General features: G+C 39.2%; 1 protein-coding gene across 2 annotated transcripts in view; it reads right to left on the bottom strand.

Annotated features, from left to right (window-relative positions):
* Positions 1–20010, bottom strand: part of CADM2 (cell adhesion molecule 2) — a 612364-nt gene extending 592354 nt beyond the window's left edge. For both annotated transcript variants that reach the window (XM_042867465.1, XM_042867466.1), the window contains exon 1: positions 19912–20010. In XM_042867465.1, coding sequence (XP_042723399.1) covers positions 19912–19972 — 61 coding nt within the window. In that variant the 5' untranslated portion in view covers positions 19973–20010. The remainder of the gene's footprint in view (positions 1–19911) is intronic.
* Positions 20011–22471: the final 2461 nt, after the last annotated feature.

The raw sequence follows: 22471 nt of genomic DNA, 5'->3' as shown, positions 1-22471 counted from the left end.
TTTCTGATGAAACTCTTCAAAAGATTTGCTATGATACACTCTGCAGAAAGAGTATTTTAGGAGTTCAACTAAGCAAGGAAGAACCTAAATGTTCAGGAACACCTATACACAGAATTCCCACTGCAAGATTTTTAGGGGAAAAGGTATAAATCTAAAAAAGTTCTGCTTCAGTAATGTTATATGAAACTCTAACAAGTAAAAAGGGTATTAAGTTGAGATAAATTTTCCTTCTTGCTATAAAAAAATAAAGAGCAAGCATAATTTAATACAGACCAGACATTTCTAAGTCATTTTTAATACAATTAGTTATAATATACACATAATCACAAATATTAATGCAATTTCAGTTACAAGAAACATTTACAATCATGGCCAAGAATTCATTTTAAAACTATATTTATTGATAATTAATACAATTTCTTCAAATAGATTTAATGCCAATATGAAAAACAGTTCCCAAATAAAAAATTGGCTTTAGTTTGAGTATTTACATTAACCAGTAATTTCTTAATGCCACTGCCAAGTAATTTTACATGCTATTCCAAAGTCATAAAGTTTCCTTCAAGTCTACAAAAACCATATTTGATGATGTTAATCAAAGACAGAAAATAATGCTTACAAAAAGTCGAATACCAAAAATAAAATGCCATCTGTTTTATCTGCTCTGTGATTTTAGCCCACAGGAGAATTTTGGAAGACCCTTAGAAAAATTCAATCTCCACTGACAACTAGTTTTGGTCTGAAGATGAACCCTGCTAGAAGTTAATTCAAGAACACATGGTATCAATATTAGAAACAATCAAGTCTGAAATAATTTAGTGACCTTTTTTGCCACAAAGAATCAATTATATGTAATTATCTTAGATGTTATTTTATTGAGTAGCTAAAATAGAACACAGAATATAATATTGAGTTGAAGAACCATAAAACATTTCATATTAAACAAGAGTCTAGACAAAAACAAGCCTAAAATTAAGCATTTTCATTTCAAAAACACATGAGAAATTAAAGCATCTGCAGCAAGACCACTGAAATGTGAAAGTGATCAATCTGAGTGACTTTTATGTGTGTGTGTGTGGAAAGAGAACCTTAATCCAAGTGAAAAAAAAAAAAAAACAGAAAACTGTTCGAGTAGCTTCTTACTTTACTGAAAAGATAGATACTTCAAAAGAGTGTTCAGATCAATTTTTCCCTAATTCTGTTGAAAACAGAGGCACTTAAAACAGATATTGTTTAAAAAAAAAAGGAAAGAGTGAATTCATGTTTATTAAAAAAAATAAAAAGAACACGAAGTCAAATCTTGCAAATTTTTAAAGAATAAAAAAATATTTTCATATGTATAGACTTTTTTGTAATGCAAATTAACTTTTGTTTAAAAACTAAAGGAAAATTCACATTTTGCTTCAGAAGCTATGGCGTATTTTAGGTATGATACTGAATGAAATTAAAAAATACACATCTTAGCCTTTGTACCATAAATACAAGACAGGAATCAAATACACTCATACTGTCCCAAGACAGCATTACCTACATCATAGAGAAAGTAAATTTTACTAGCTTCTACTTATTCACAAGGTAGCCTAGATTGGTCTTCAGACAAATTTCATTTAGCAGTATCATACACAATGATTCCACTTAGTTAAGAATGAAGTGATGGCTAAGAGAAGGCACTCTACAAAAAAGGAAAAATACAATTTAATGTACAGAAAAAAAAAAAAACATGACAAAGTACAGGAGTAATAAATTAGAAATTCAAGCTTGTCATCCTTTTTACATGCTGTTTTAAGCTGACTGCTTAAGAATTGAAAACAAAGAATACACACGAAAATGCCCATGACCAAGAAAAACATTCAAAATCACAAGTGTAAGCTTCAAATGTAACACTGCCTGTATAAGAAATGGAGTAACTCGGCAGTAGCGACTGACATTAAAATGAGAAAGGATTAGTAACAAAAATTTCTAATCTTATTTAGAAATACATTCTTAGTTCATAGAAGGGACTATATTATGTAGCTTAAAATAGCAGATTAGTGTTGATGTATTAGTATACTATACCTACAGTGTACGTACTGGCTCTGGCTGGGATGCAGTTAAGTGTCCCAACAACAGCCCATACAGTGTTGTGCTTTGCATTTGAAGCTAGAACAGCACTGATATCACACCAGTGTTTTGGCAATTGCTGAGCAGTGCTGGCACAGCACCAAGTCAGTTTCTCCAACCCTTCCAAACCCTCAGAAGCCAGTAGGCAGGGGGTGGATAAGGGGTGGAGAGGGGACAGGACACAGCCAGGTCAGCTGATCCAAACTAAGCAAAGGAATGTCCCACACCGTATGTTGCTGTGCTCAGCAACAAAAACTAGGGATGGAAGGAGGTTAGAGGGGAGAAGGAGAAATGAAATAATGAGAACTGCTCTCATTACAAAAGCATCTGTTTTCTGAGCAACTGCTACATGCACTGAGTTCTCTGCTTCCCAGGAAGCAGCTGAACATCACTTACTGACAGGAAGTACAAAATTTTCTCATTTTGCTTCCTTGCAACCTTTGCTTCTCACTCCCTGTTCCCTCCCTCTGTGCTTTTGAGATCACAGAATCACAGAACTGCAGGGGCTGGAAGGGACCTCCAGAGATCATCAAGTCCAGCCCCCCTGCAAAGCAGGCCCCCTGCAGCAGGCTGCACAGGTAGATTTCCAGGCAGATCTTGAATATCTCCAGAGAAGTAAATCCACAATCTCACTGGGCAGCCTGTTCCACTGCTCTGTCACCCTTCCTGCAAAGAAGTCCCTCACATATAGGTGTGGAACTTCCTATGCTTCAGTTTATGGCCATTTCCCCTTGTCCTGTCCCACAGACTGCTGAAAAGAGGTTGGCCATGTCTCTTTGACTCCCACACTTAAGATACTTATATACATTAATAAGATCAACTCTGAGCCTTCTTTTCCCAACGATGAACAGACCCAGTTCTCCCAGCCCACCCTCACAGGGAAGACACTCCAATTCCTTTATCATCACTGCGGCCATTTGCTGGACCCTCTCCAGGAGATCCCTGTCTTTTTTGTACTAGAGAACCCAGAACTGGATACAGTACTCCAGGTGAGGCACAACCAGGGCAGAGTAGAGAGGATCACCTCCCTTGACCTGCTGGCCACGTTGCTTTTAATGCACCCCAGGATCCCACTGGCTTTCTTAGCCACCAGGACACACTGCTGGCTCACCGCCAACCTGTCATCCACCAGGACACCCAGGTCCTTCTCTGCAGAGCTCCTCTCCAGCAGGTCATGTCCCAACCTGTACTGACGATGAGATAAAAACAGCTAAATTACATACTTTCTAGGCAATGATGAAGTTTACTGAAAATGAAGACTCTAATTTCCTAGGGCATTATTATACAATTCAGAAGTTGGAATTTATTAGAAACTGTGTGTTTACAGGATCAAATAGAGGCCAAGCAATGAAAAAATTGAAGTTTGACCTAAGATGTTTTTCTCTGCCTCTATGAATTTTGATATTCTTTATTAAACTGCTTTTTCTACTTCTTTTTTACATTACTACAGTTTGCTTATTTCTAGACTTTTCCAGTTAACTATCAGAAATGAAGTAGGTTCATGGACAGATGAGTTCAGAAGGAGTACTTGTCATTTCTTTGACATTTCTAGTGTTCCCCTAATTCTTTGAATATTGTTTGAAAAGATCTAATGGATTAGTTTCCAGGGATAAATCATGGTGAGTCAACACTTGATGAGGGCATTCTTAGCTTCATTTTTAGGAGAAAAAAGCACCTTCATCTCACAGTGATAAGAGTAGCAGTGTTACAAAGGGATAGTCATGTCAAGCTTGACTAATCATATTCTGTTGCTTGTTACTGACTCTCTAGGACAGGAAGAAAAGGATCAGAGTTGGAATTTAATTTGAAGGCTCTTCCACATGAATACAGGTGTCATCAAGCCTTGCAAATCTTACCCTTCTCCTCAGATACATACTATATGCATACATGCACATTCTGGTCTGGAGATCAGAAAGATTATTGTTTTATCTTTATCTTTTCCTTCTTTTTTACTTTTGTCTAGCAAAGTGCATTCAGAAGACCTGTTCTTGGCAATTGTCCCTATTTAATTTTAAGGAAGTCGATAATATAAGTGATTTGCCCTTGAAAATTTAGATTATTTATTCAAATACATAATTATTCCTACTATTAAATTTCATTATTACCTTTTAATCCTGATAAAATATGCTAGTAAAGAGCCCAGTGATTTTTTTTTCTTTTTTTAACAGAAGAATTAGTGCTTAACAAAAGAAATCTTAATTCTCAATGAAAAAAAAATTACTAAAGCTTGTAATTCTCAAATTCAATACAAAACTAGAGACACCTCAAGTGACCTAGATTGTAAATTTTAGGCCTGTTTGTGTGAAAAGAGGAGGCCATATCAACAGATATGTTTGTTATGATTTCAAACTTTTGGTTTGCGGTTAGTAATCTCAAATTCTTGTCAAACCAGAAAAAAGTTTGAAAGTGCATCAGACACTTTTGGTTCATTTGCTGAGCTAGTCCTGGAATTTAAGAAATTCACAGTTTTAACATAACTAACATTAATTCCTAGAGCTACAAAAAAAAAAAAAAAAAAAAAAAGGCTCCCTGTAAAGTTGAATATTAAAAAGAACAGCAAGTGGACATCCACCCATTTCGTATAAATTAGTTATGACTCCCCAGAGAAGAGCATCTGTTTCACAACAGTAGAACAGTAGGACAGATGCTGCAACTCAATACAGCCTTTTACTTCCAACAGTAACCAGATGACCCACAACGACCTGTAACAGCATCACTCCAATGCTATCTAGTAACAAGTCTTTCATAAATTGTTTTGACATCAAGACTTAAAAGAATAGTACATGTTTTGAAGAGACATTTATTCACATAGAGAAAATATAAATGTTTTCTTGAAGAGTTTTGCTTTTCACTTCCTGACCATGTTGCACTTCAGTTCTCTTTAGCTTTGCCTATTCTTTCTCAGAAGATAACTCACATGCAGATACTTTGTTCATTAATTTTGAATGCACTGAAATCAAATGATGAAAAATACTGTTTCTGTTAACATGTACGTACTCATTAAATGCAGGCTATGGATATAATATAAATATATGATGATTGTAGAAGAGGAAAACAAGCTAGTTCTTTCCAAACTTCTGCACGTGAACAGCTATCAGTCACAATGGTATAGCACTTGTAAGCTGACCTTTATCTCATCCTAAATTCTGAATTTCAATACTCCTCTTCAGTATTTTGTTACACCACATTATGATACATATTATAAATAGAAATTAAGATAGGAAATAATAATGAAAGAAATAGAAATTCAGGCATTAGCCTGAATCTGGTTTTGTACAATCATATCACGATTTTTGATACCAACAGTTCTTGCTGAGAATAAAGGGACATGCACTAACAGAGCTAAATGTTTGTGCTTGTAACAACATTTAGGAGTGCAGAGAAAAAGATAATTAGCTAACACATACCTCATGCTGTTTCCATTTCCTACATTTGTTTGGAGATCTCTCAGCCTCATAAAATAGATATAATGTAATCTGATTAACTATTCTTAAAATGTACTTGATGTAGAATAAGACAACAGGCTTAACACAAGAGCTGGAGCAGAATCAAGAACTTTCCTTTACTTCAATATTTTCAAAATGTGTTTAATGATAGCCTGCATACACAAACCTCTAACAAAAAAAAAAAAAAAAAAAAAAAAAAAAAAAAAAAAAAAAAAAGCTAAAGATGTTTGCCAGCAGATCCAGCAACAAGATAAAGCATGTAAAGGGCCCAAGCCAGTTAACAGCTTGATATATTAAATTGCTTTACTGAAAATGTTTTAGTATCTGCACTGTCTCAACACAGTTGTTTTTTCAATTGGTTTGAATTTTCTTGAGGTCACCAGAAAAAATAATCAGGAAGCATGCACAAGTGCAAACTACAGAACAGTAGTATTACTAAATAAACACTCCAACCATTCTTTCTTGGATGAAGTTGACTACAACCACGTACAGAGGAAATCATCCTGTTATATGTATGAGATTTCTATGCAGGAATTACTAAAGACAAGACAGTTTATGTGCTTGACAAATTGAATAAATGCCAACACTGATCTCTTTTGTGGCTGACTTCATATATTGTGACTGCACATTGGAATTTCCAGATTTACAGCACACACGTACTAAATCTACAACCCAAACTGTAATTGCAAGTTGTATATGTAGACAACAGAATCAATTCCATTGCAGTAACCAAATCTTGATTCTGAATATTGCTCTCAATGCTTCCACATTTCTCCATAAAAATTAGAAGAATTGGAAATAGTAGAAACTCCCCAGATAGTTATCACTTCTGATTCAGTTCAGACAGCGGATGAGTTGGACTTACGTACATTTTGGCATGGCTTTTGTTATTGTTTTGTTTGTTTTTAATTTTGTGAGCAAGCTTTTAATACACACTTACATTGATAGGTGAGAAGACACACACAAAACAAAAATTTGTTTCCTGAATGTTTACAACATTCATATAGTCAAATAAACAACAGAATATAGTTCAACAAATAACATACAATAACTGCCACATCTTGATCGTTTATTTTCAGTTTTGATGTAGGCCAGTGTACACAAATACAATTTTATGTCTACAATTTCCATTTAATTCCCCTATGTTTGTGATGTTATGCACTGATAGACGCTTTCAAAAGGAATTAATCATGACAAACACTATAAAAAAACTCTCAAAAAACATTTGTGCTCATTATCATAAGCCTGTGTAGCCTTAGAGCTCGATTTAATTAGAATTGATGAACCATGTTTAAAAAAGCTAAATCCAAAAGTGCAGAGATCCCATTATCAGGAAAAGGGAAAAAATACTCACTTCACCTAAATATTGAATATTTCCTTTAAATTACAAATTATGAAGAAAAAACTGTGATTTTTCCCACAAGTTTAACCACTAAGTTAAGTTAACCTTCCCATAAATGTATGTTAGATTTAAGTCTGAATTCTGAAGAATGAATTGTCTAGATTTGTAAGCCAGTCTTATTCTACTGAAGTTATACTGAAGAGCTTTGCCTAAGCAATATTTGAGCGTAAGCAGTTATTTTAACTATGGCTACTTCAAAAGTTATGCAATATGAAAAAAAAGTGAAATTCCTCCTAAATATCAAAAGGAATTACCGAAGAACTTAAAGTGTTGAAGAAACAGCAATGATGGTAAGACTATTACTGTACCCTTCTCATGTTCATCCGTAGCTAGAATGAAACTTCAGTGTTCTCAGTAAAGTAATTTTGTAAAAGTTAGACGTTAACATACAGTGTTACCAGTGTTCCTTACTCAAATCCATAAAAGCAGAGGGGAAAAAAAAAAAAAAAAAAAAAAAAAGTCAAACAAAATTAATTCATTAATTACAAATAAAAGTTATCTAAATTTCACTAAATATTTTAGTTATCTCTCCATATTAAGAATACTCAGAATGGAAGAGGAAGGGGGAAAAAAAAATAAATACTCACTCTTGATGTATTTTAATGTACTCAGAAAGCAATTACAAGCTTTACCAATGCTATGTAACCATGTGATTCCCGAAACATACATAGAGATGGTTATAAAAATTTAGTTTTATCTTTTATGCGCTTTGTTTCGAAACAATGCTCATCTTCCTTTCTTCCTCAGATCTGAGGCTCAGCTGACATCCATTTTCCATAAATTATTTTGGGATGTTTTAGAAATCACAAGATATTTTCAGTGCAACAAAATTAAATCAGATTTTTATATACCATCTGTAACTTACAGGAATCTCTCAGTAACACACAAGCAAAACTGACCCTAACACCTCACTTCTTCACATGATCATAATTAACTGTCTAGGAAGGAGTGGGCTGGCACAGAAAGACTCAGAAGTAGTCCTTCTTTGGTTATTCACAGCATACACCTAGAAGGCAGAATTTAAAATGATCATTTTATTTGTTTTGAATTATAAGAATTGAAAAGCAGTAACTGTCATAAATTCTCTCCTTCCAGCCAAATGCTTCCTTAGGATGACAGCTGCACATAGGAGGACTTGATTCAGAGAACCAAGACTTTTCCAAGAAAGAGGAAAATGATGACAAAAATGCAGTACTTTAGTTGTTCATAAACATTTGCTGATCCACAAGCTAAATGGCAGGCTTCAAACTAAGACTGTGCGTTCAGAAATCTTCTGTGCCCTTGTTGCAGTTAGCAACACAATTTATTAAAGCCTCCCTTTTAAACACAGTCTGCCAGCCCATGCAAACTGACCCACTGTCTGATACACGACTCTCAAAGAGACAAACACAAAGCAACAATTTTATGACAGCAGTGAGTTTTCATTAATAGCTTTTAAATGTTACACACTAAAATGTTTGTACAAAGTCTATTAATACATACAGTACAGTACTCAAATTGTGGCTTCTGTTTGAATATATATGTACAGTGTATACATACCATAAATAATCAGGCAAACTTTAATTATTTACTTTTGCAAATAAGAGTTGTTTTTGAAATTCTTTCCAGTTTTCAGAAGTAAATAAAAAGTGCCTTCTGGCACCCTCCAAACAGCAGAACAGTAACTACATTGTGACAGTGAAATCTTAATAAATAAAGAAATAAATAAATTTAAAAAAACAGAAACATAAAAGGGATTGTTGGTTTTAACCTTACTACTACCAACCTCACATGTTTATTATGTAAGGTTATGTAAGGTTATTATATTATACGGTTATTATATTATACATGTATAATATAATATTATGATTATTACTTATATATTACTGCGTCTCTCATCTGAGAAAAAGCATTTCATGTTTATTCCAGAACAATCTGAAACTATAAATCAAACTTTTTGCTTCTAATTCTTTTTCACAAGGAATAGAGGAGACAAACTGTAAGAAAGTGTTTTCACACTCCCCCATTTGTGACTATTAACAGCTACAGCTTATTTTTTGATTAAGCAATTACTTACTTAGAGCAAACACTTTTCTAAGTTTGACCTAACTAGAATGCTTTTTCATCACTTTCAGTACAGAGGCTCATTTTCTTCTTATTTCTTTCTCTCTCTGATCTTGCAAGTTTCCTGCCCAAAGTGTGGTCAGTGTAAGTACTCTACTGAAGTGTTACATACTGAAGTCTGATTCTAATTATAGATTTATAATTCTGCTGCAACAATGAAACACCAAATCTATCCTAGATCACAAGCAGTTCACTATAGTCTTAGCCTCACCATTTGCTAATACAGCAATAATGGCAATAAGACAATACAGCGATTAAAACTTTATACAGTTTTGTAAATTGAAGAAAGTTTAACAAATCGTTTTTCCTGCTTAATTTACTGTTTAATATACTGCTGCTACAAGGTTACAGCAAATTTATTCCAGCTATTATTGATAATCTCACTGCGCTGTTAGCAAATTAGTCCCAAAAATATTTAGAAACTAACAACAAAAGAAGGCGCAAAAGCTCAATGCTAGGAACAAAAAGCTAGGTTATATTTCAGTAATCATGCATCTAAACATGCTGAACTGATCTTATCAAATAAGATCAAATATATGGTTACGTCACGAGTCAAAAAATTATTAGAATTCACTCTATCATTCAAACTGATGAACTGATGAAAAGTATATCAACATACAGAATTAAAAGTTATTCTACATACACTAGACAGCACTGTATTATGAAGTTATTAACTCTCACAGTACCATTCTCAATGAGATCAGAAATACTGACTTATTTAGCTACTTAAGAACTAAATTTATTCTTAAAAAAGTAGTAGCCTGATGTTCTGAGTCCGTACTTAAGAACGCAGCTAAGCCACAAAGATGAAAGAACAGCACCACCTAGTTCTCTATTTAAAAGTTTACAAATATTAACATCCAATGATTTCTTTTTGTAATCTATATTCACATGTGTGTATCATGTAATGAAATCTGTCTCATTTCCATACAGAACAGTACTAACAAGTTTGTCAGGAGTTATTAAACTATTTGATGAAGATACTTTATGAGTATGTACTTTAAAAAAAAAAAACAACTTATTTATGCAAGAATACTGGAGACCTGTAATAAAACAAATATTGTGCAGAAACGCCATAACTACAAAATGGATTGTTCATCCTTCCCCAACACTCTTTGTGGGATGATTTCTCCAACTTGATTAAAATACTGTATGTGTACTGACTCCGCCATACAGTTGCTTGATATTTTAGAGTATGCACGTGTGTATCCCAGATGTAAAACTATGTTTATGATACAGACATTGCAGGAGCCTTAGTAGCATTTACAAAATAATTACAGTTAATACAAGTTGTTTTACATTTAGTTTTCTATTCTGCAACTTAAGCACCTGGACTGAAATTTGCCATGTGACAAATCTCTCTGATAGAGAATTAGAGATTACAGAATCACAGAAACACCAAGGTTGGAAAAGGCCTACAAGATCATCCAGTACAAACATCCACCTATCACCAATAGTTCTCACTAAACCATGTCCCTAAACACAACATCCAAAGGGATGTGCATTTGAACAACCTGAAAGTGTAACATTACACAACAGCAACACCTAAGGAGCTACTTACTAACATCATTCAGTAACCATTCCATTTGATGAATACACAACCACGCAAGCAGAATAGTTTTTCTAAACATAATGTCTCACTCACTTTAACAGGACATAAAAGCACTTGCATTTCTGAAAACATTCTCTTTTGACACTAACAAATCTGATTTCTTATACACTGCACCACTAATGCTCTAAGCTGAAACAAAGCACAAATGACACCGATATTGTGACTATCTATTACTATAGTAATACATTTTATCTTGTGATGGCATGTCTCGTAACATTACAAAGAAAATGGATTTAAGTGAACCTACTAAAAAAAGTTTCAGCTGCATTATGAAACAAAATGTTCAAATCAAATAATTGATTTATTTAACTTGAATCAATGAAAATGAAAGGAAGCTATGTTGAAATGACCTCATGCAATACCTCACCATAATGATATGAATGTGCATGTAAATGTCTGTTATTCACAGGATGACTTAAAATATTTTCACTTCTCAAGTCTGACATTTCCTTCTGAATGCCTGGAGGACATCTCAGATTTTATAGCTTTGTTACAAGTTTGACACATTAATTTAAACAGATTATACAGGATCCAAATTTGAAGCCTTTATTCTCGAGAACTTAGATAGGAAATATCTTCACACATATAGACTCAGGTTATCATTGTTTCTGCATTTCAAGTCTCACAGTGGCAAATGGAAGAAGCAAAGTTCAGTTTTGTTGACAAGCATCCTAGGCAGACAAGGAGAAATTCCTTGGAGAAATTCCTCTGTATTTACCCACAACCACTGATCTATAACCAGCAAGCCACCTACTTTGAAATTTCTTTCTAAAAGAAACTGTTCTACAAGTTGTTCAAGAGTTTTTAAAAAGATCAAGTGTGCAATATTAACTATCCAATAAACAGCAAATTTGAATTTCCTTATTTCAAGTGATACAGTTCAGTACATACTGTCTCTCATGTAATTTACAGGGTATTTCAGTTGCAAAAGGCATAACCTAGCTGCCATTAAATGCACCTGCTCTACACAACAGTGCAATACAGACGTGTTAAAAAAGATTACCCTGCATGAAAAGAGTTGAATTGTCTTCTTTACCCAGTTCTCTTGTACTTCCATTTTGCTTCAGTTTAAGAAAAAGCTGATTTCGTTGATCACAAAATATCACTTGCTCTTCAAGCAGACATAAGCAAATGTATGTAAAATCTGATATTATTTTTCTTACAATCCAAATTTTGGGAAATTCTGAAAATATATGTTTTAAGTGAATAGGTTCTTAGATATTTTGTCTAAGCAATGCTTGAGGGTGGTCATTTAAAAATAATCTTATATTCCAAGCTATTTTGAAGTTATGTTATTATTCTTCCATGTAAAACATAAGAGAACATCCCATAAATACTCTGTGAAACATTGAGAATTTTATCTAGTATAAATAAAAATAATAATTAAAAAAAAAAAACACAAAGGTTCCACATATTTCTATTGATTACGTGCCTCAACTTTCACAACCAAAATTCACTATTTGGAATTCAGCAAAACAGTAGTGACTTAAAATTTGCAAAGCAGTGATGACCTAGGAAGCAGAAAACACTGCATTTTCCCAGTTGATTCAATTCTAAAAATTCAGACATTTGATGAGGAAAATACTGAAATGATGCAAGATGAGGTCAATTTTTAAGGGACTGAATGAGGCTTATTTACATTAAGAATGTCATACATTTTGTGTTTCACATGCTAAAATGCAGCATTAACCATTAGTTTATAAACAATAGGCTTCACACTTTGAGGAGAAATATGACAAAAGCCTGGCCCCCAAAAAAAAAAAAAAACCTGAAAGGCCAAGGCAAATGTTCCGAAGAAGCTAGGCAAATAGTTGAGGTGTTGGCCCATGCTTAATAGTAGCAAATACACTGCTTGTATTCAAATACAAATCACCTCGATTACGTTTAAAAAAGCTGTGCTCATGATACATCATTAGGCAGTAGTTAAGATTTCAGAATGGAGCTTTGCCTTTAAGGAAAGCACAGCCTTTAAAACTAATTCACTAGTCATCTGTTTTTGTAGCAGAAAGATGAGATACACTCACTGTCTTTCAATATACAACGTCCAAGTGGTTTTCAAGATGGATGTTCAAATTCTGAAAAAACACCTCTCCATCAGGTGGGCTCCTAATATAAATATATATTAGATATATATACATATATACGTATATTATCCTATTTTTATGATCTGTCTTGGATTTGAGATACTCAGCGTTAGTTCTTGAGATTAGTAAGCAGTTTAGCAAGTAATCTCCAGCCACTGCATTTATTTTTCAATTTGCAACTAGCTGCTGTACTGCATTTCTCTACATTTAAAAATGTAAAAAATTATTTCTGATGATGACCTGGAGTGAGACTATGTGTTTTCTTACATACCAAACAAAATCTTACTTTTCATGTATAAAACATGTAATCCAATGGAGAATTCCTTGCTGTTCTTGAATTCATATCCATTAATGCATATCAATGAAGCACCAACTAGCGTGTCAAAATTTAAACTTCATATACAACAAGAGCACTAACAGGGGAAAAAAAAAAATTTATATGCAATAAATATAAAACAGGTTTGGCAGAGAAATGCATTTGGTATAGTCTTCCAATTGAAACGAGCTTTTAAGATTAAATTCTGATTCAATTTTGTCAGTATCACCTCGTTTTTTGCCTGATAATTTGTTGCAGAAAAATATTAAATACATACCATTTTTGTATTGGAAAGTAACAAATTACTTCAGTAGCAAATTCAATGATCTTAAACCCTGCATAAGACTAAAAAATATTGCTTCTGCATTAACTAGTATGGCTTTCCCCCTCGTTTGAGACTAACCAGAACAGCTTTCTTCCCATACAGCATAGCGGGAATAAAAGCAGGTCAAGTTACACTGATAATCCAGCAGATGTAGGTCAGTTTGGGATAAATATCTGAGTAAACGGAAAATACCAAATGCCTACTGCAACTGCTGCTGTGAAGTAGTTTTGTCTTACTCTCTTCAGAGCTGTCAGTCACAGTTGTAGAGTTTCCAGTGTTGAACTTTGAAAAGCCAGAGTTTGTAAGACTTAGACAGATGGATCAGTAAAACTGTGTTGGCCTATTCAGCTTCTGCCAGGAGAAGTGAAAATAATGCAGTGTCATATATATTGATGGTATGCAGTAAGGCATAAATGTGCTCCTATATGTGGCCATAAATCCTTTTGCATGTAATAGCATATCCAGGTAATCTTAGTTAAGATTTGGCAATGAAATTACTATGACAATTAAAATCATTGCTCTATTAATATTGTGACATGAAAGAAATTTAAATATAATCAGTACATTTTCACTTCTAGCACAAGAAAAACAGTCTCTCTTGCATCATCCTTATTACTCAAAGACAAGCAGTCAACAAATTGCTTACCGAAGGACGACAATAAAGAGAACATTAAAGCTAAGCAGACAACCACTATATGGCGTATAATGACATGCACTGCTTCAGAAACAATCTAAACAAGCTTGACTCCATTCACATCACAAATAAAGAATAAGCTAGTGAGGAATTCAGTAACATACACATTTATTTAAAGCTTTGTTCTCATAGATATTTATAGGTACACACACACATTCAAACCTTTTGCTCTGAAATTCAAATTGAGAAAGAGAGACTATACATATGAATTATTTTTCTAAAATTGAAGAGCAGCTGTTGATGGACACTTAATGTTCCTTAATAGCTATGTGAGAAGAATAGAGAATGCTAAAGTGAGTATTATGAAGTAGAAAAAAAGTTAAAGTAATTTATGAATTCATAGTAAAATAGAATTGTATTAACGTTGATGTGTTGCTACTTAAAACTTGAAAGTTAAAAGCATTCACATTATCTGAGATCCATTTGATTAGACTGAAAAGCAGCAAATACAATTCAACTGCTATTTAGGAAGAAATGGTCCTTACTCAAAAATCTTCCATTTGTCAGACACTAAAAATATTCCCAAACAAAGCTTATATAGAACCTAAGATCTCTGTTTTACATATAATAGGATGGCAAAGGATGCAAGTATGATTTTATTTTACACAGTTACAGATGTCAGAGAAAGGAGGACAGGTAGACATGGTTAAATGAACAAACAGGGAGTCTTCCACTTCACCTACTATAAAAATAACTACCTCACCCTTTAATAATTTTTTTTTACCTGTTTCAAATTCTTCATGTTAGAAAGTCCTACACACTAAATTTTTATTAGTAAACAGAGCACTGAAAGATATAATACGCAACCTCCAGTGTTAGAATTCTTTTTTTTATTAAATTAAATTTATTTTATTAAAATAAATGCTTTCTGCCTCTTTCTCTACCACCTTAGAATGCTGTGAGGACAGTCTGCTCAGTACAGCTGTATAAACCATCCATTCTGAACTTACTGTGCATTAAAATAGGAGAAATTGTATGCATTTGGACCTTTTTATTTTGATTTATAAAAATGAAAGGGAAAAACCTTGAAACAGTTTCAGAGAAGAAAAAAAAAAAAAAAGCTTTAAGAACTCTCACAAAGACACCCACATACATTTTTCAAAAAAGTATTTTCAAAATATTTTCAATGTTTTCATTATGTAAAAAGATAAGTTGTTCAAAGGCAGATTGCTGAGAAAAAAACCATCATTTTTACAAGCTATTCCTTGCCACTTTTTCTTTCTTCCTTTCAAACATACCTCAAGAATTCCTTAGAAAGAAGGGATATGCTCATTAAGCTCATACTTAATATTGACACAATCCCAGAGGAGACACATACTAAACTACTAAACTATGCCTAATAGTTTTACTGTTCCACATTTGTTTTGGAACACGTATTTTATAAAGCATGTCAGCAGCATCCTCTCTGGAGAGGACTCTCCATTCTTTTGAAAGTCTCTAACGGAATTAGCCTGTTGTCAGGTTTCTCTTTTAAAACAAAATGGAAGCATTTCTTCTATCTCTTTGAGAAGGAATTAGGAGGACCATCAGAGCACCTTCTCTTTCTACTTCATAAATGTTAGTTTGAGAGGGAATCATTCTTCTAGTAGTCAACTGCATTCTGGTTACACTTATATTCTCTAGGCAACTGATGTCCATCAGTGTTTACCACATAGACAGTGGTTATATTTTCTTCACCAATATTCGTGATGCATAAGTGGAAAAAAACTCAAAATCCAACTTTGACTTTCCACAGCAATATTGGAAGACTAATCATTTAGTGGAAAGATTAAATGCAACCACATTCAAGACTTGTTTTGCAACATAAAGCTGAAATATAAGAACTAAGGCTTCTATAAACTGTGGCTTAAAAACATTTACAGTACATAGTCATGGAATTAAAACTGACAAGTAAATTTAAAAGCAGAGGACATTAATGTCTTACATTTTTTTCTAATAAAAAAAAAGAACTAACAATAAAATTGACATGAAAAAACTATTTGTTACAAAGAAGTGTTTCTCCTTATCAGCATTTTTGTGGAACTACTCCTTACTGCTGAATAGAAACTTGATAAATACTGTAACTATGAAGAATCTCTATTCATGTGTTCATCGGGGAAGTTTCAGGAGGTCACCAGTGGGAGTTTTGAGTGATTAGTTACTTGATGTTCTAAAACTGTTCAGCAAGGCTGTATGATGACTAGTAATAAAACACATGAAGAAGGAGAAATAATTAATAAAATGAATTAATCGGGAACTAGACAACTAAAAAGCCTGCCAAGCTTTGTTTAGACTGACCCAAGTCATATAAAGATGGCCACAATCAAGTCAAGACTTATATTTTACTCTTCAGCTTGTGAGTTTGATTCTGTGATTCTGTGATTCCAACCACAGATTGCATCAACCTCCACCAAAGTCACTGTCTTCTATTCTCCAACTGTCTTCTTCTTCACCGAATTTACTAACTACAGCACACTTTTCACTTGCTATTACCATATTAGCATTATAACATTAATTTGTCAACACAACACCTTTGCTTACAAGATAAGGCATTACTGCCAAGATTTTGCTAACAGAAATCCTAGTTAAAAATCAAAACATATAATAACTAAGCAAGCTATGGAGTGATGTATCACAGCCTTCAATCAGCTCATATGATCAGAGAAGCAGACATTTGCATATTCACTTTTTTTTCCTACTTGTAATGGATCTAGGCTTATGAGCAAAGTCTCATCCATGAGCAATTATGTCCTTACCGATTTCTCGCATCAGTGATCACAGTTTCAGACAAATTAAAGTGTCCCTACATTATTTTCATTAGTAAACAAGTTGCAAGTATTTAAAGTGCCTGAAGAAACTGTATTGGAAAGACTTGTCTGGTGATGGTTGAGAACTGGAAGTATATTATTTGTTACCACATATGACACTATCCAGCATTCTTCGAGAAGCAGAACACATGAAGGCATTAGATGCCATTTGCATTATCCCACAGCAGGGGGCTACAGCAGCTACAATTCCAGGATAATTTTAACCCATATCTGTACACCAGGAATTCTACAAAACTATCTTTAATATTACAGTTGATCATACGGTAACTCTTTAAAATAAATAGCTTAGATTCCAGGTTGCATAAATTGTTTAAGATACTGTACGAAAGTTATTCAAAATACATGTCATCCTTCTACTGTTAAATTTTGTATATAGCAGGCTAAATTCATGAAATGGGAGGAAAAAAAAGCGAAACAAAAAATGCAAGTACAAGCTGCTAACATACATAACAGTTAAACCTCTTAGGACACAGTTTAGATACTTTGGAATCATTAACAGCACAAGAGGTAAGAACAACAGCAGCCAGAGATCCTACTATTTTCACAGTAAATACTGGATAGGGCAAAGCAGACTAATATCATACCCGAACTCAGCTGACAAGCCACTTCTCAGCTCAACATGTTATTACTCCCCCTTCCACCTCACTATTCCCCTCTCACAGCAAGCAGTTGACACTGGACTCTTTTACTTCTTGTTTGCCTCCGTTCTGAAGGGACTGCTTGCTGCTAATGCTATTCCATGCACAAGCTGAGAGGCATTATTCTATGTCCTCTTCCCTCAGCTGATGCTTCATCAACACTCGGGGCATATTGCTTAAGCCAGGCTCTTAATAGACAGAGACAAAAAAAGGCACACTTCCATGCATGACATGTTAGCTCAACTCCGTCTTATTTTTAAACTAAATTAGTGAACTGAAGCTAACAGGAACCATCCTCAGTCACAGTCCCAAAGCGTTCCGAATCCTCAGAACAACAATCTCATTCATGTACAGAGATGACAGGAAACCTGTGTATCCCACAGACAGAAACTGAGGAATCTAACAAATCCGCTGAGCCACTTCACAAGGCAGTCTGGGGAAGCGCAGCAAGCCAGCAGGAAAAATTACTTTTAAATGCAGGTATAAAAATGCCAGCAAGAAATGTGTCCAGTACAGAAACCATGGCTGGCTGTGCCAAAACAAATGGCACTGTTTATGAAGTAGCACTACAAAGTGAACCAAAGGAATTCGATATTTGGTGAGACACAGCAACTATTCAGGGCAGATTTCCCTTAGAAAATATTTGTGTGTTTTCTTCTCCTTCAAAGGAGGATGGAGGAAAGCATAGCAGAAATTATCTCCTCTCACTCCACTCTGAGGGTGACAGGTTTCTTTAATTCCCGTTCTAATCAGTGCCCAGTAGAATGGCACCCAAAAAGTGCTCTGCTCAAATGTGGTATAGGGATTGCTCCAGTACTCCTGAGGGCAGTTTTAACCAGGAGCTGAAAAAATACTTGTGCGACAAACTGAGAAGGAGCAGGCATTTCGTACCAGGCAGAGAGCAAGCCAAGCAGCACGTGAGGCACGGCCTGCCCGTCTGTAAGGACGGGCCCAGCCTGATGATTTCCACAGATCTGCATTGTATCCTTTTTCTTGCAATGTTTTATTACCTGATGCGGTTCACAGAGTAGCATTCCGCCTGGCACGCGCCCTAACCCGCCGTCAAAGGCGGCACTGTTTTAATCACTGGTTCACTCTTAAGAATGCGATGCGCCGAAGGCGGCTGACTGCATCTTCACAGAGATCAAACCCTCCTCCTTCAGCGGCAGCCCCGGTTCTATTGGTGACACGAAGCACCCCTCCCCGGCGGGGCCATGAATCGACAATTCACGGGGAGATGCAAGAGACAGAGAGCAGAGTCCAGGTGCAGTCCCGGCACATGCCCCAATAAATCACCCGGTACAGCGCCGGCACAGCGGCTCCTTGTGCGGTGACGCACGCCGCCGAGGCGCACCGAAGCCCTGCCCCGTGAAGCCGCGCTGACAGCCGCCCGGCGCGCTGCCCCGTCCCCTTCTAGCACCCGCACTGCCAACTTCCCCGTGAGGCGACGCTGCCTCCCGGTCCGCTGCGGGCGCCGCGCTCCTCAACCCTCTGGAGCCCGCCCGACACATGACGCAGCCGAGGGAAACGTAAAATTTATTGAACTTGACACGGCGCGGCGTGACGGAGACGAGGGGAGAGAAAATCCCCGCAAGGTCACTTCGCTCCCCCGCTTCCCCCCCCGGAGCCCCCCGCGGGGAGGCAGGTCGCCCCTGTCCCCCACCCGCCCGCCGGTCTCCGCGCGGCGGCTCGCTGACCCCGCGCACACCCGCCAGAGGCCGCCGGGCTGCGGCGCCGCGGCCGCTGCCACCTCCCCCGACCCCCGCGCTCCCGACCGCTACCGCCCCCCGCCCGCGCGCCTCCCCGCCCCGCGGGGTGGGGGGAGAGAGAGCTGCCCGCCTTCCTTCGCAGCCGGGAAGCGGCGGTACTCGGCGGGTTCCCCCTCCGCCGCGGCTGTTTCGTGTCAATTAGAAGGAGGGTATTCACTAAGAGGAGCGGCGCGAGAGCGGTGGGGGAAGAGGAGGGACGCGGAATATACCGAGTCGGGGAACTCGCCGTTGGCGTCGGGGAGATGCTGCCTCACTTCGGCATCGCCTCACGTATGGGCTCTATACGTCCATCTCGATGCGCGGCGCGGCGCCCCTTCCCCCGCGCCAGCAGTGCCCGCGGCCCGCACCTTCCCGGGATGCCGCCCGCCACCGCCGCACTCGCACTTCAGGGGCACGCGGGGAGCGGGGCCAAAGCGGCGGGGCGGGAAGGGTTAATAGCGGGGCTGGAGAGAGCGGCGGAGGCCAGGGGACGAGCGTCGGGACGGGGGGACGCGAGGGTAGCGGGGTCAGGAGCGGGGCGGGTGGGCAGCGGGGCCGCGGCGATGCTTTCCCCCCCCCCCCCCCGCCCCCCCGGCCAGCCCGGGGCCCCTCCCGCGGAGGATGGGGAGACGGTACCTTGTATGAGGATCCCGCAGAGGCTGTAGAAGCGCAGGAGCGCGCCGGGCTTCAGCCGCATGCTGGGGGCTCCCCTCGGGCTGGGTGGGCGCCAGGCACGCAGATCCGCAGCCTCCCGCCGCTCCGCTCTCCGGGCGCTTCCTTCCCCCCGCAGGAGCCGCCGCCGCCTCCGCCGCAGTGTCTCCCTCGCTGTATCCAGTGGGGTGAGGAGGAGGAGGAGGAGGAGGAGGAGGAGGAGGAGGAGGAGGACCAGGGTCGCGGGGGTGGATTGGGGAGGGAGGAGGGGGGGGAGCGGCGCTCTCCGCCGCTGCCGAGCAGGTTCCCCCCGCGGAGCGGTGCCGGCTGCCCCCGGTGGCTCCGCTCGCCCTCAGCGCCGCGCCTGCCCTCCGCTCCGCTCGCCTGTCCCGTCCCGTATCGTCCCGCTGCTGGCGGGTGCTGCGGCGAGGCTGCTCCGTTCCCAGCCGCTTCCCGGCTCGAGACACAAGGGCAATCTCCGCTTTGCGAGGCTCCCCTGGCCTCACCCCGCCTCCGCCTCTAGCCCCGCCCCTTTTCGGCTGGAGGCCACGCCCCCTCGCGCCACACCCCGGCCCACTCTGAGTCTCGGACCCGCCTCCGGTACCGCCTTGGCCGCGCCCCTGCCTGCACGGCACGCCCCTCGGCCTGCGGACCGCCCCCTCAGGTGGGCACGTGAGTGGCAGCAGCGGCCCTCCAATGAGAAGTCGACCGCTTCGGCCGGACCTCCAATGAGGCGATGCCAGGGGAAGCGCGAGACGCCGGGTTACAAAACAAACGAGCGCTTCTCGGAGGCTCCAGCCTCGAGCCGGGCGCCAGCACCTCCCTCCCTGCCCCGCTGAGTGGCGGACGGCTCGGGCCAACCGCGGGCAGCCCTGGCTCCGCGGCGGCTCTCCAGCCAATGGGCGGTGAGCGGCGGCGGGAAGGCGGGGTCGGGCGGCGGGGCGCTGTCCAGACCTGGTCCTGAAGCGGCGGCCCGCGGCGCACGCGGCACCGCCTCGGGGCCGGGCGGGCCCGGCTGCGGCGCCCTCGGAGCGGGGAGGCGGCCGTGCTGCCGCGCCGTGGGAATAAGCGGGACCCGAAGCCCGACGAGGCTGGATGGCAGTGCGAGCCGGGCTGCGGGGCCGGGGAAGCAGCGTTCCGCCGGCTGTCCGGGCGGTGGGTACCTTCTGCGGGGCCGAGAGGCGGTGCGGTGGTCTCATCTCCAGAGCTGATGCTATGCGCGCCCCTCTCCGACCCTGGCCGGGACTGGAGAGCTCCTCTTGTCGCTGGCGGGGGAAAACGTAGCAGCATCCGCGATTCGCTGCCAGAGCCATGTTCCGTGGAAGGGACTTAGCCATGCTGCTTGCTCTCTGTTCAAGGGAGGCACAGGGCACCTTCTCCTCTGCATTTCCACCTGTCTCCTGGCAAGCAGCAGAAGAAAAGCTGGCCGAGTCCCATATACCTCCAGAATTAAGTATGAGCCTCCGTAAAGAGAGTGTGTATGTGTACCATCCACGCAGTAGTAGTAAGACCTCTTACAAGGCACACCGAAAACAGAAATAAGAATCTTTCTGGACTCTCATCTGTGTTCCCCCAACTCTGACTGGCTTGCAGAAAAGTGTATATTTGAAGGCTTTCTTTGGAAGCATTTTCAGCGTTCACTCAGGAGTCCAAAACTGCACACAGTGTGAAAGATGAGATACCAAATGTAGGAAACCCAAGATGGCAGGCTGCTTCTTCGTATTCATTTAGTGAGCATTTAGCACCGTATCATTCACCCTTTGCCAAAACCACTAATGAAATTGGAATACTTTATTGTATCGAAGTTGCTGGACTTGTCTGTGAATGTCTACTCAGGGAATTGCATTGCCTCTTCTCAGAGAAAGCAGGATTCCCCTGCACTTAGATGCTTGCAGGGATCAAGTGTTTCTCTACTTCTGCTTCCATCCTTTTTCTATTGGGATTTGCTCAACACCACAGTGCTGTATGTTTTGCATTGTACCTTTCAGCCTTCATTTCCCATTCTTTGTCACCAAAGAGCTCTACTGAGATAAACAAGTGATGAAATATTCTTAAATACCTATGGGAGTAGAAGCTCTTTAAAAACTCATTTCTCCAAAGGGTGCGTGGTCTCAGATCATTAAGGAAGTGCTAACAGTAGACAAATTTACCCTGCAGAGCTTGCTTTAGCCTATAATCTGGGCATTTAAATATTCTGTAGTCATATCTTTCATTTGGTTCTTCATCAAGTAATGATTACACCTTGTAACAGTTAAGACATCAGGATTTACATTGAGATCCCCCTTCTCCAAAAGATGTCCAAGCACAGTACATAATCAAGCTAAAAATTGGCATTCTGAAGACAGAATTGCTATAGTTGATTTCATTTTTCTGAAATCCACATCACATCCATCTCTATTCTCTTAGTATGTTACTTGAACAGTGTTAAAAATGTTGCACTGAAATATTCCCTAGGCAGGAACATTTGCAGAGAAGTCTTTGCAGTAACCATCTCTGGGGATGATTTGGTACTTGTTTTACTTGTTGTTTTGTTACTACTGAAAAG

This window comes from Lagopus leucura, unplaced genomic scaffold, assembly GCF_019238085.1.
Source record: "Lagopus leucura isolate 7727_CA_CO unplaced genomic scaffold, USGS_WTPT01 Super-Scaffold_100001, whole genome shotgun sequence".
Classification (NCBI taxonomy): domain Eukaryota; kingdom Metazoa; phylum Chordata; class Aves; order Galliformes; family Phasianidae; genus Lagopus; species Lagopus leucura.
Note: the sequence above shows the minus strand (reverse complement) of the source record. Positions and strands in the feature narration are given on the sequence as shown.